Source organism: Camellia sinensis, chromosome 2 (genome assembly GCF_055761805.1).
Source record: "Camellia sinensis isolate YWXY chromosome 2, ASM5576180v1, whole genome shotgun sequence".
NCBI classification, from domain to species: domain Eukaryota; kingdom Viridiplantae; phylum Streptophyta; class Magnoliopsida; order Ericales; family Theaceae; genus Camellia; species Camellia sinensis.
In genome coordinates this window covers 115,149,069-115,161,512 of record NC_138962.1, presented here as the reverse complement: position 1 = coordinate 115,161,512, position 12,444 = coordinate 115,149,069, and the positions used below count along the sequence as shown (strand labels likewise).

General features: G+C 39.2%; 1 protein-coding gene across 4 annotated transcripts in view; it reads right to left on the bottom strand.

Moving 5' to 3' along the window:
* Positions 1-1,933: 1,933 nt before the first annotated feature.
* LOC114298258 (fanconi anemia group D2 protein) overlaps positions 1,934-12,444 on the bottom strand; it is a 36,024-nt gene continuing 25,513 nt past the window's right edge. Inside the window, exons 18-31 of one of the 4 annotated variants that reach the window (XM_028242785.2) lie at positions 6,370-6,411; positions 6,034-6,238; positions 5,817-5,950; positions 5,531-5,711; positions 5,206-5,438; positions 4,992-5,084; positions 3,738-3,827; positions 3,623-3,655; positions 3,396-3,530; positions 3,247-3,307; positions 3,113-3,168; positions 2,970-3,026; positions 2,751-2,871; positions 1,934-2,378 (exon numbers count right to left, since the gene is read on the bottom strand). In XM_028242785.2, the coding sequence (XP_028098586.2) occupies positions 2,221-2,378; positions 2,751-2,871; positions 2,970-3,026; positions 3,113-3,168; positions 3,247-3,307; positions 3,396-3,530; positions 3,623-3,655; positions 3,738-3,827; positions 4,992-5,084; positions 5,206-5,438; positions 5,531-5,711; positions 5,817-5,950; positions 6,034-6,238; positions 6,370-6,411 (1,599 nt within the window). In that variant the 3' untranslated portion in view covers positions 1,934-2,220. The remainder of the gene's footprint in view (positions 2,379-2,750; positions 2,872-2,969; positions 3,027-3,112; positions 3,169-3,246; positions 3,308-3,395; positions 3,531-3,622; positions 3,656-3,737; positions 3,828-4,991; positions 5,085-5,205; positions 5,439-5,530; positions 5,712-5,816; positions 5,951-6,033; positions 6,239-6,369; positions 6,412-12,444) is intronic. The other 3 variants (XM_028242790.2, XM_028242796.2, XM_028242801.2) reach the window with 3 other exon arrangements.

Genomic DNA, 12,444 nt, shown 5'->3' with positions numbered 1-12,444 from the left:
ATTCACAATTTTAGACAAATGAAATTGTCACAAAACAAAACTATCTGTAGGCTCAAATAATATATTACAAGTAATTCACCCAAAAAAAAATATATTACAAGTAAAACAAAACATGGAACCTCATAAGCGGCCCAACTAGCTCAGATGGCTAGGTGTCATGGGCCGACTCCTTTAGAGGCGAAGCGGAATAATTTTTTGCCCTTGTGGCGGTCAAACTCCGCCAAGTTTAAGCCCGCCATAGCTCATTGACAAATCGAGTGTTGATGATCTCACCCATTTTGAACATTAGGGCCCAATGCTATGTCAAGCAGAACAACTCCCATAGGAAGCTCCGTCTTCACTTGGATACCACAAGCATGCCTGACGCCTCAAGTGCACCAAGCACAGCACAAGTCGCTTCATAGCGTCAAGCTTATCTCAAGCAAGGTGTTCGCCCAACTTAAGTTCATGTCATCAAGGTGCCCAGCCACATAACAATACGTAACGAAGGCCCTCGACTTAGCTGACAAGCCAACATAGCATGTTGGGTCTTTGATAGCATCTCGAAGTGTCACAGGATCAAGCATGCCTCAATCAATGAGTATCGGGTAGCCACATGGTCATGCATAGCCCACAAGACACTGAGGTCAATAACATGCCCACGGCATAGTCCTCGTGCCAACATATGTGTTAGATTCTACCTAAGGACATTGCGCACCTTAGCGTTGCACTGTGTCGCTCGAGTAAGGCAACATCTCAATCCGTAGCTTACTTGTAGCATAATGCCATCCCCCAATGGATTTAGTGAATGCATAGTTTGATACCTTCATTCGATAGCCCACATATGCGGCATTGCCTTCCAACCGCTTAGCTTAAGCCACGGGATCCCCACATGCAAAGTTGAACCCAAACCACACACTTGAGTTGGCACGCGAGGCCTTTGGTGGTGCCTCGATTGCCCATTGGGTCTAAAACGAATCCCAAGATGCCATAACATGTGGCATAATGAAAACGTTTTAAACCTCACGCCGGAGAGGCACACGCAATGCTTACATTTTTGCACCGTCCACGAGGCTCCCAAACCCCCCATGGAGACTCTAGAGACACCCTTTTGGATGCCTAAAACCCACCCTTGAGTTGCCCAAAGGTTGCTCACTTCAAGCTCAATTTGGGCAAGGAGGTAGGTAGGTAGCACACCATGCCCCCTTATATATGCTTTTTAAGCCTTTGACTAACTGGCAAAAGGAAACATGCATTGTGCTTGAGGAATCATAACGATTTTTTAAAAATTCCACAAATTGAGAAAAATCACCAAACTAGGTCGGGAAAACACTCACCCCAAGACCTAAGTCTAGTAAAAGTTTCAGCCCAACACTCCATTTGGATGCACAAACAATGCGCCAAAAATCTGTAATGTTGGCTACAACTGCTCAGGCCGCAGCCTGGGCTGCGGGCGGGTGGCTGGCATGTGCGCATGGGCTACGGCCTTGGTTGCTTGGGCATGCTACTGGCTTGTTGGTGGCATGTTCACCATAGGCTGCATGGGGCCAACCTTGGGGCCACGTTGAGGCACCGAACCACCAACTTCGAATTTCAATGCCCATCACCCAGGCACTTCCAAGGGCCACTCTTGAGCACTAAAATGGTCGCACCACCACGTGCAAAACGTCACAAAGCTGACCTTGGAAGGCAACCCATGACACTAGGGCAAGAGCTTCAACAGTTTGATGTGTTCAGCAGCTCATCTAGTTAACCAATTACTTATGGAACAACACAGGTGAGCAATCTCTCCATAATAGATTGACAAAATCTACTGATCAAAAAAATAAATATATAAAAACAAAAGAAAAAAGAAAAAAATAAGAGAACCCCCCACCCCAAGGACACAGCTCTTAGACAACATTTCTCCGCTAGAACCTCCTGCATGTGTTCAGCAATTCTCAAGTAAGAACAATAATGTCAATAATGTTGTTGAATAGCAAATTAATTACAAAAGGATAAATGAATTCTTTTCTCTTTAACCCCTTTTTGCTTTCTTCGATTTGACAATACAGGAACTTGAGAGTTGGTAAAAGCAACAATTACCATTTCAGTTATATGACATGAAGCGCATATTTACACTGCATTCAAACAACAAAAGCACTGCTCATTTACTAAATTAAAGCAAGTCAGAACTCTACGGACTCACTTCAGTTTGTCTTAGGTTAATCTACTTAAGCCTTTTGCAAAACAAGACACTTGTCATTCTGTTTCCCTTTCCTCTTCACTAGCAACACTGTTTTGTTGATCCTTCTCAACCACAGTTTCCTCGAAATCTTCAACAGCATTTTCATTTTGTTCATCTATATATGCTTGAGAGCTCACCACCTGACCCATCAAGTCTTTATGCTTCAGATTGCCTGCCAGAATAAGATATATATATGTGTGTGTTAAGCCAACATTCAAAATCAATTTGATGGGTATATGATAATTTAGCATAAAATAAATTAACCAACATTCAAAAACTAACCAGAAATATTCGATGAAAAAAAATAAAATAAAATAAATTTGATTAAAGGAAAACAATGCATATTAAGTAAATTTCATCAGTTAGGAATACACAGAATGACGCGGAATTTTGCAAATGAAAAAAAGTTATTGATGCTGTCAAATAGGAAGCTGTGAATAATTAAAAATTTGTCGAATCATGCTACATTTAACATAAATCAAGTATAATTTAGGGTATATCGAGATATGATCAGAAGCTTTCTTGCAGAAAAATTATCATATACCCATCCAAAAAGTGCATCCACTTGATGAAGTATAAAGGAGAGCCTTGACATGGAATAAGAAACGTTCCAAAGATCTCTTTGTAGCAGGAATTTTGCTGGTTACAGCTGTTTGTTTCATGCCCTTCCATATAAACAAAAAGCAATAAAAACATAAGTGTTATAGATGTGATAAAGCAGAACATATAGTGCCAGAAGTAGATTTGAACATGTAGAACTAACCTTTGCTTCAGAACACACAGTCTGTAATGTTCTTGTTGCCTTCTGAAGCTCTTTCACCTTCACCAATTTTTAGAGAGGAATAAATGGATTCAGCACAAATTTGGATGGTACATAATGCCAACCATAGAGTTCATCGATCTTACCAGTTGAATAATAAGCTCATTGTGGATCTGAAATTGGGTCTGCAGGAAATCAAAAACTGAAGGACTTCCCAAATTTAGTACCCTAACCATCAATGTCATATTACCATAGCAAGCCAAAAGTTTAAACCAGATACCTTTGAGGAAGGAATCAACGAACTTCCCACCATACTTGACAGCCATGGCATGCACACTAATCTGCAATAGTTTTTCTCCCTTATCATTTCACATAGACTAAATTGATAAAACAAATCAGAAGAATATTATGCATTTAGAGTTAAGACACCTTGTCATGCGTCCGGCACATGTTAATTAATGATACCACCACATTCACAGTTTTCTGTAAGTTTTTCAGCAGAACTTCTACAGCTTCTAATTGAAATCCAGCTCTAGGCTTCCCTAAAAGAATAACTTCCTTAACCTAATCAGAAAAGAAGAAAGAATAAGTAATCTATGACTTCAGGCCATCCATCTTTGATCTTAAATGGACTCAAAAAAGAATCTACTGCTCACCAACTTGTTCAGAATACGAAGATTTTCTTCATGCTGCCCATCAAATCACCTTCTGTAAATTATTCACAGATGAAAGTATAGTAATTAACCCTAAATGAAACAGAAGACACCTTACCATAACACGGTACCACACATCAAATGTTGCAGAACAAAGAGTTGGGAAACCATGAAAATCATCTTCTGCTGTTGTTTTGCTCAAAGTGGCCTAGAATACAAATAGGGGGGAAAAAAAATTAAAAATAATTTCATGGTTTATCATCAACAAACAAATTAATCTAGCTGTTTAAAGTCTCTTAGGACTGTCAATCCAAGAATGAATGTAAAGCCAATTTATTTTATCCTTGTTATTCTCATGATGTAACTATTAGTCTATGTTTGGTTCGTAGATTGGGAGAGGGATTTGGAAAGGGAAAGGAAAAAGGTAGGTGAAATGTATTTATATTTCTTTCACAATTCACCCACCTTTTTCCTATCCCTTCCCAAGTCCATGAACCAAACACAACCTTAAGTTACCAATTTTTCCAAAAGCTTAAGCTATTAGGAAATGGACCCAACAATGTATATCAAACAATCCAACACCTTCCCTCATGCGTAACCCCATCTTGCATGTGAAGAGCCAACAAAGAACTAAACAGTGACAAGAAACCAAATGGGGATAGAATACCAAATACCAACAGAGAGACAGCTCTAATACCATGTTAAGTTACCAATTTTCTCAAAAGCTTAAGCTGTCAGGAAATGGGTCCAACAATGTATATCAAGCTATTCAACTCCAACAATAACAAACTAGAAATTTTAGGATATTCTTTCCACATGCACACTCTTCCATGTTCATTTCGCTGTGTTTGGTTGGGAGATTTGAAAAGAGATTTGAAAAAGAAAAAGGAAATGGAAAAAATAGGTGAAATGTAAATAAAATATACCTACATTTTACATAGTTTCACACACCTTTTCCCTTTCCCTTTTCAAATCTCTGCCCAAATTCCCCAACCAAGCACAACGTTAGGGGTCATTTGGCAACCCACCAAAAAAGCCTAAAAGCCAAAAAGTCGCTAAAAAGGCCAAAAAACCACTAAATACCAAAAAGTCAAAAATTCTTTTCCGTTCACTCACTTTTTGCACATCTTTTCGTAAGAAACCAAAAATCATTTTAAACATATTAGTTTTTTTCATCTCATAATTTAGCCAAAAAACCAAAAAAGTCACTAAAAAAGCATGTTCCCAAACGACCCCTTAACATCAATTGTATGTTGGGGAGAGGTGTTACATGACCATCATTATTAATCCCAGAAAATAGACAAGGTTGAGATGCAAGTGCAACATAAAAGAAATATTAGCCCAACAAAACTTGGTGATAACATTTATGCACCTGAGGCAAGATAGAGCAGACAAGCTCACACAGCAAATCAGAAGTGGAATCACTATTTACCAAGTAAATTTGCAGTATCTTCTGAACAACTCCCTGCAATAATTAGGATGAAATAACACAATAATAAAGGTAAAAAATAAAAACAAAAAAAATTGTGATTCACATCCACTATCAGCCAGAATTAGATATTTGAAGAATATGGAGACAGACTAACTTTGCTCTTCCAACCATTCTCAAGATTGTGATTATCCCAATTATGCCTTAATAATTTATAAGCAGAAGTTCCCAGTCTGTTCTGCAAGATAGGAAGGATTTCCCGGAAGAGTCCACTGTGAATATCCTCACTTTTTCCTTCCACCGACTTCTCCAGGAATTGTTGGACAGAAGTAATTACTGAATCCAAAGTAAGTAGTACTTCTGAAGCCAATGTGAATGATAAAGTAATTGCTGCAACAAAAAGGTCATAAATACAGTAAAATTGAATTAATCTGCCATAAAAAATCAAGGATAAGTACAAGGGAAAAAATGGAGTAATATACCTTCTTCAAGAACTCCTTCCAGGAATGAATAAGCACCACAATACAAATAATCTATGTTCCCAGGGGAAGGGATTACTTGCATTCCTGAAAAAATGCTATCTGCTATCTTGGTGGGCTGGAAGGCCTCAAGAAGATCTGACAATACTGATTTTTCTGCCTGAATATCCGGAAGATTTAACATCTGCACTCGGGACAAAGTAACAATGAGTAAATCTGAAATATAAAGCTTATTCCTTGATTTAAATAAATAAATAATAGAAGAGTTTTTCAGAGACAGAGAATTCACCTTGCGAAAGCATGTAAGTATTTCTTTAAGTAGTGAATTGCAAACTGATGACTTTGAAACAACCATGTTGGTCAAATCTGGGTTCTTGGCTGAAGCAGACTGGACACTCCAATGTTCTTGACAAAACTCAGTACCTACAGGAATATGTTGTAAGACACCGAAAATTTTGAAGCACTGTTCTGAAGTTTATCCATCCAAATAAACACTATATGGTTACCTTCTTTAAGAATATGAACTGCACAATTAAGATGTTTCTGAAGGCTTGAAAATAGTGGTAGGATCTTTCTTAAGAACTCATTTGCTGTCATCCTGCTAAAACCAGGTGGATTGCTTAAGCATCTGGCTGAAAATTGCTTTCTTGGAGGACTAAAGTAATCCAACTTGCAATGAAGATCACGAAGAAGGTACAGATGCAGGGGTAACTAGAAAAACGACAAATCATAAGTCATACTAAATAGACCATGCTTAGGGAATTAATCAGCATGTAGAAAATTGGATGGGTTTCTTCATAAAGTTGAACGCATCAACTTCAACATGCAGGAAAAAGTGATACCTCTGCCACAGGATCTGGGCAACAAGAATCTTGATTCTGCATCTGGAAAGAAGAGACATCAGACAACTTGTATAGTTCTTACGTTCCAATAAATAACTAAAAACACCTTTAGTTCAATCCAAATAGTTTGCAAAAATTTGATCTTTTGGGCTAACATGTAATGTCATGTAGAAATTGTTGGGTACACACAATGGCACTCCCCACAGAAGCTTGTGGGCACCATATTGAATGTCACGAGAGACATAGTGAAGCCCTTCCCAACCTATGTTACCCAGAACGTGGATTGTTCCAATACGTGGAACGGAAACAGGAACGTGGTACGCCATATGCTCTAAAATGTGGTACGATAGCGGTAGACTTGAATATATTATACTTAAGAATTTAAGATACTTCTAAAGTAATTTTTTTTTAACTATTAGATATCCAATAAAATGAAATATTTTCTATGAGTATTATGACCTATTTTTTGATATTTTTGTCTTGTCAAAACTTAACTCACCTTAAATTTTAGTTCATTATATTTGAATTTTTTCCTCCCAAGGTAGCATTTAAGGACATTGAAAAATGCTTTTAGGATCGCTTTGGATCACTAAATTTACCATTTTGAAACGAAAGTGTACCATGTTTCGGAACGTGCGTACCAATACGTAATTCGTTAGGGTATTAGCGTTTTCTGGTAACATAGTTCCCAACGCCAATTGGTTTTAGCAGAGATGGTGGAACACAGTTCAACAAGTGGTATCAAAGAATTAATTAGATCCACTCTTCATAGACAAACTTGGGATTTTCTTTTTTCTTTCATTTAATGCCTATTGGTGTTCCAAAAGTGGCTTTTCATAGTCCTGGAGAGGAAGACGCATCTTGGGTTTTGATCCCAAAGAGAAGGAAGAGATCTTCGGAAAGTTGGTATGAACTGCCTAAACAAGAAGATGGACTCTATGAGAGAAGGGGGCGGCGTGCCTAGACCACCACTGTTTGATGTTAATCTATATATCTATTAACACAAAATGACATTTCGACCCACCATTATAAACTTTTCAATTTTATTCTACTAAGTTCTTTTCTGCCCATTTTGATAAACTTACCAATTTTCTCATATGCGGAACCCTAACCAATTGTCTCATTAGGGAATCCAAACAATAATACAATTTTACAATTGTTATGATATTATCCCAAAATTTTTTATATCTATTGGCCAGCTCTTCTGCTAGATTATCCGTATATGTCACAACAAAATGTAAAATTGCTATGATTTTATCTCATAATTTATGATTTTAAAAAGAAAACACTTGCTATGAAATTATTCCATGATTTATAGTTTTAAAAAGGAAATAATTCATCTCCCTCCTAAAAATAAATAATAATAAAAAATAAAAATAAAAAAATCTTTACTCTGAAAATCTAAATACCACAATGCAAGCCATAACGTACATGCTACCGCTCTTCCTCTCATGACAGCATCAATACCAGCTGTACTCCTTGCGCTTCTCTCTGTACCATAATAGATTAGTTAATTTTCTTCCTCTCTCGAATGTTGTGGTTATATCTGCCTAGTAATAAGGTTTAGAAAAGCTTGAATCTTATGGTGATTGATTGGTTATTAGTTTTTGAGATTATATGTGCTAGAACACAGCAACTAATTATAGAATTTGAACGTCAAGATGAAGCGTTATAATTTAGGGAATGAATTGTTAGGGAAGCAGGCACCTTTTTTTTAGAAGGCAAAAGAAAATAGAAGCAGGTTGGGATCACATTAAAATGGTTCTTGTAAAGAATTTTAAATAATAACCACATTCTTCTAGGCCCAATAACGTCCAATGCTTCAAGAAAATCCTATAACCCAACCTCATATTGAATTATATGATCTCATAGCTATTTATATGTTGTCATCATCTAGTTCTATTAGGACAAAGATTCCAGAGTCAAAAACTTTGGAATGTTGGCAAGGTTTAAATAGATGAATTCCTAAGGGGTCGTTTATTAAGATACCTGTGATTCAATAAAAAATAAGAGGACAAATAAGAACTTCACTTGCATCATAGCCTAAATAATTTTTAAAAAAAAAAACGAAAACAAAAAAAAAACACAATTCATGCAAAAACTTGAATAGTTGAGGTCGGCAGTTGGTCCTATACCTGGGAAGATTTCATTCTTTCAATCAGATTTTTCACGAGCCTCTTACAAAATGCATAAGAACCATTGAGTCATTTACAAAAAAGCTTTTACATTTAAATATTGTTCCACAAGTTCTAAACTTAATCCTTTACCGAGACAATAATCAGACTCATTCATAATGTTGTAGTAAGTTGTTGAAGATAAGACTATATTGTTAAAGATTCAGAATATATAGAAATCCCATAATTTGTGAGTATAATGATTTTTTGTATCTTTGATTTATTTCAATCTCTTAACTGAAAGGATTTGATTGTATCTCCCACTCTATATATATGGTATATCATGAAAATAATAGTATTAAGTTGAGGGAATGAAAGATGTAGCCCATAGGGCTTTATGCGTGTGGGTGTAGGCCAATATTGGTTAAATCACGTTAAACCTTTGTGTTCTTTTTTTTCCCTTTGCTGTCTCTATTATCTCTCCATATTCAACTTTATTGTCATATTGAAAAATTCAACTTGATATCAAAGCCTAACAAACCCTATGTTAGAATTTACCATAAACCTACCACCACTACCACCTCACCTACTCCACTAAACCTAACCCACTACACCACTACCACCTCCACTTCACCTACTCTCCACCTACTCCCAAACACACTCCTATATAATAGGAATCCTTGTAATTGTAATATAAACACAATATCAATCTTGTAATATATCTACATCAATCAATAATACAATATTATTTAACATGGTATCAGAGCAGGTTTAGAATTGAATAATTCTGCTTCACCGGCGGGCGGCAGCCTCGCCTTGGCCGCCCGCCGGACCTCTACACATACCTTCAGTTTCCTGCTTCTTCCAACTCCCTTCTTCTTTCCCTTCGCTCCAGCTGCTGCTCCTCGACTTATCTTCGTGACTCATCTTCAGCCCGCCTCAACCACTGACCCTCCAGAAGATGTCCATTTGGTAGCCAGTCCAAGCAGTGGGAAGCTACGACTGCTACTTCAGATTGTTTCTTTACCGAACCCCTTTCCAGAGTCCTCGAAACTTGTGATCTCTTCAGATCTCACAATTTTCGGATTCGTCTTCTTGAACCACCACGAATCCATGATCTTCGCGATGTTGATTCGAGTGTTCGGATTCGGATCCAACAGTTTCGTAATCAATCTCCTCGATTCAGGCGAAAACCATGGCGGACACTTGAAATCTCCCCTGTAGATCTTTCTCGCCTGAAGCAGAGGATCCGAGGGACTCATAAACCCATCTTCATCGTTGATGTCCCTACCACGGCTTCGCCGCCTCTCTCGCTTCACACCACTCGAACCCCTCAGTTTCTTGGTGTGGAGGGTGTCTCTGACGGACCTTCGAGTCGACGACTTCACCAAACTGAGAGAATGCCCTTTCTAGGGACTGGCCGTCGGTGGCCCAGGCGAGACCTCCGACGAAACATCTGTACTCTACCTCCGCAGCCATATATGAGAGAGAAAGAGATTGAGAGAAAAAAAAAAAAAAAAAAAAAACCCTAAAAGAGAATTGATACAGAAGAGGCCTAGAGAGCACAGGCGAGAAACGCAGAGAGGAGAGGGCGGTTCCGCGGCCCAACAGACGGCTCTGATGAGTACGATCGAAGACTCAACGACGCATCAGCGGCCGTCATCACCTCATCCATTGAAGAGAGAGAGAGAGATCTTCGTGTCTTGCTCGGCTGGACCAGCTAGACATCTCTCTCAGATTCTTCTCTCTCTCCGCGGCCCCTCTCACTCCCTCAGTGCTCACCATTGTTTTTATTATCACTACTCACCCACCAACAACAAATAACATAAATAACTACATCAGCACATGCGAACCTCCTCTGGCCACCCATTCACAATTCTTATTTTAACATATTTTCCTTTTTAACATATTTTAACATCTTTTCCACCCAACACCATCATCACCTTTTCCACTTTTTTTAATATATATATATATATATATTTTTTCTTTTTCTTCTTTCCACATAAAAAAAAAAAAAAATTTAAAAAAAAAAAAAAAAAAAAAAAAAAAAATTACCAATTTGCACACCAATTCATATTTTATTCATCTCCGGGATCACCCCCGATCACAATTTTACACATAAAAAAAAAAAAAAAAAAAAAAAAAAAAAAAAAAAAACAAACACAAACAAAAACAACGGCTTTGTTTTCTTTTCTGCAGACGGCCACACACCGACATCCCTTCTCTACTCTGCCGCCGGTCTCTTCTTCTTGCCTCCGTCTTGGACAGTTCTTGACGGTGTTGCCTCCGTGTTTCCCATGCCGCCGAGCACGTTCACTCCCCCATACTCCTCCACTGCAGCATATGGAGGACCTCCAAATCGGAACATCATGATGGCCTTCCGCTTCAGCTCCTTGCTTTCCGCTTTCAGCACGCTTATCTCTGCTCGCGCATCCTTATACATGCGTTGGAGCAGAGCCAGTTGGGCGTTTAACTGTTGCACCTCATTTGTCCTGCTCTGCAGCCGGTGCGACAAATTTGTGACCGCCGTCATGCTTTCCACACATGCCTTCAAAGTATACTGATTGGCCTCCACATCCGACAGCACTGCCATTCTTTGCTCCACAGACCGCATCGGAAAGTTCAACGGAGTAAACTCCGGGGCGCTTGGTTGAGTTTCCAGTGCCACCGCACCAGTTCTCTCTCTTGTTGACTCGTTGAGGTCGGGAAAGAGGGTGAGCAGTCCACGGGAAGACGAAGACGAAGCCATTTTTCTGGGCAACAGAGTGTTACACAGTATCTCTCTCAGCAAACTCTCTCAGAAAACAGAGTGTTACAAAATCTCTCTCAGAACTCTCTCTCAGAATATCTCTCGCAGGTGTTTTTGCCTCCGCCTCAGCCTCCGTCTTATAGCCGAGGCAGCCACGCGCATCGCGCGCCTCTTGACGCCAGACAAACGGGCACGCCAACCAAGGCACTCACGTGCCTCGCCATGATGGATCCGGCACACCTTTTGATGAATTGGGCACGCCTTTTGATGGCACGCCTTTTGAGACATTGGGCACACCTTTTGAGGGTGCAACTTTTATAACGGTCCGACATGACCCCATAAACTGTCCCGACATAGATTCCGGTTAGTTTCTACAAGGGTCCGACAAGACTCTGTAAACTGTCCTGACATTGATTCCGGTTAGCTCCCTTATGGGTCCGACAAGACTCTGTAAACTGTCCCGACATAGATTCCGGTTAGTTTCTACAAGGGTCCGACAAGACTCTGTAAACTGTCCCGACTTAGATTCCGGTTAGTTTCTACAAGGGTCCGACAAGACTCTGTAAACTGTCCCGACATTGATTCCGGTTAGTTTCTACAAGGGTCCGACAAGACTCTGTAAACTGTCCCGACATTGATTCCGGTTAGTTTCTACAAGGGTCCAGCAAGACTCCGTAAACTGTCACAACAACTGTCACAACATTGTCTGCTACAACGGTCCGACATGACCCCATAAACTGTCTTCTACATCGGTCTGACACCACCATACAGTGTCCTCTACCACGTTATGACACCCCCATACAGTGTCCTCTACAACGTTATGACACCACCATACAATGTCCTCTACAACGTTATGACACCACCATACAGTGTCTTCACCAACGGTCTGACACGACCATACAGTGTCTCCTATCTTTTTTTTTATTATTATTTTTATGTATTTTCTTGTTTTGTAAACTCTCTCCAAACTCAAGTTGGTTAGTTCCTATCCTCCTTGAGTTTGCGGGGGGCTGTTAGAATTTACCATAAACCTACCACCACTACCACCTCACCTACTCCACTAAACCTAACCCACTACACCACTACCACCTCCACTTCACCTACTCTCCACCTACTCCCAAACACACTCCTATATAATAGGAATCCTTGTAATTGTAATATAAACACAATATCAATCTTGTAATATATCTACATCAATCAATAATACAATAT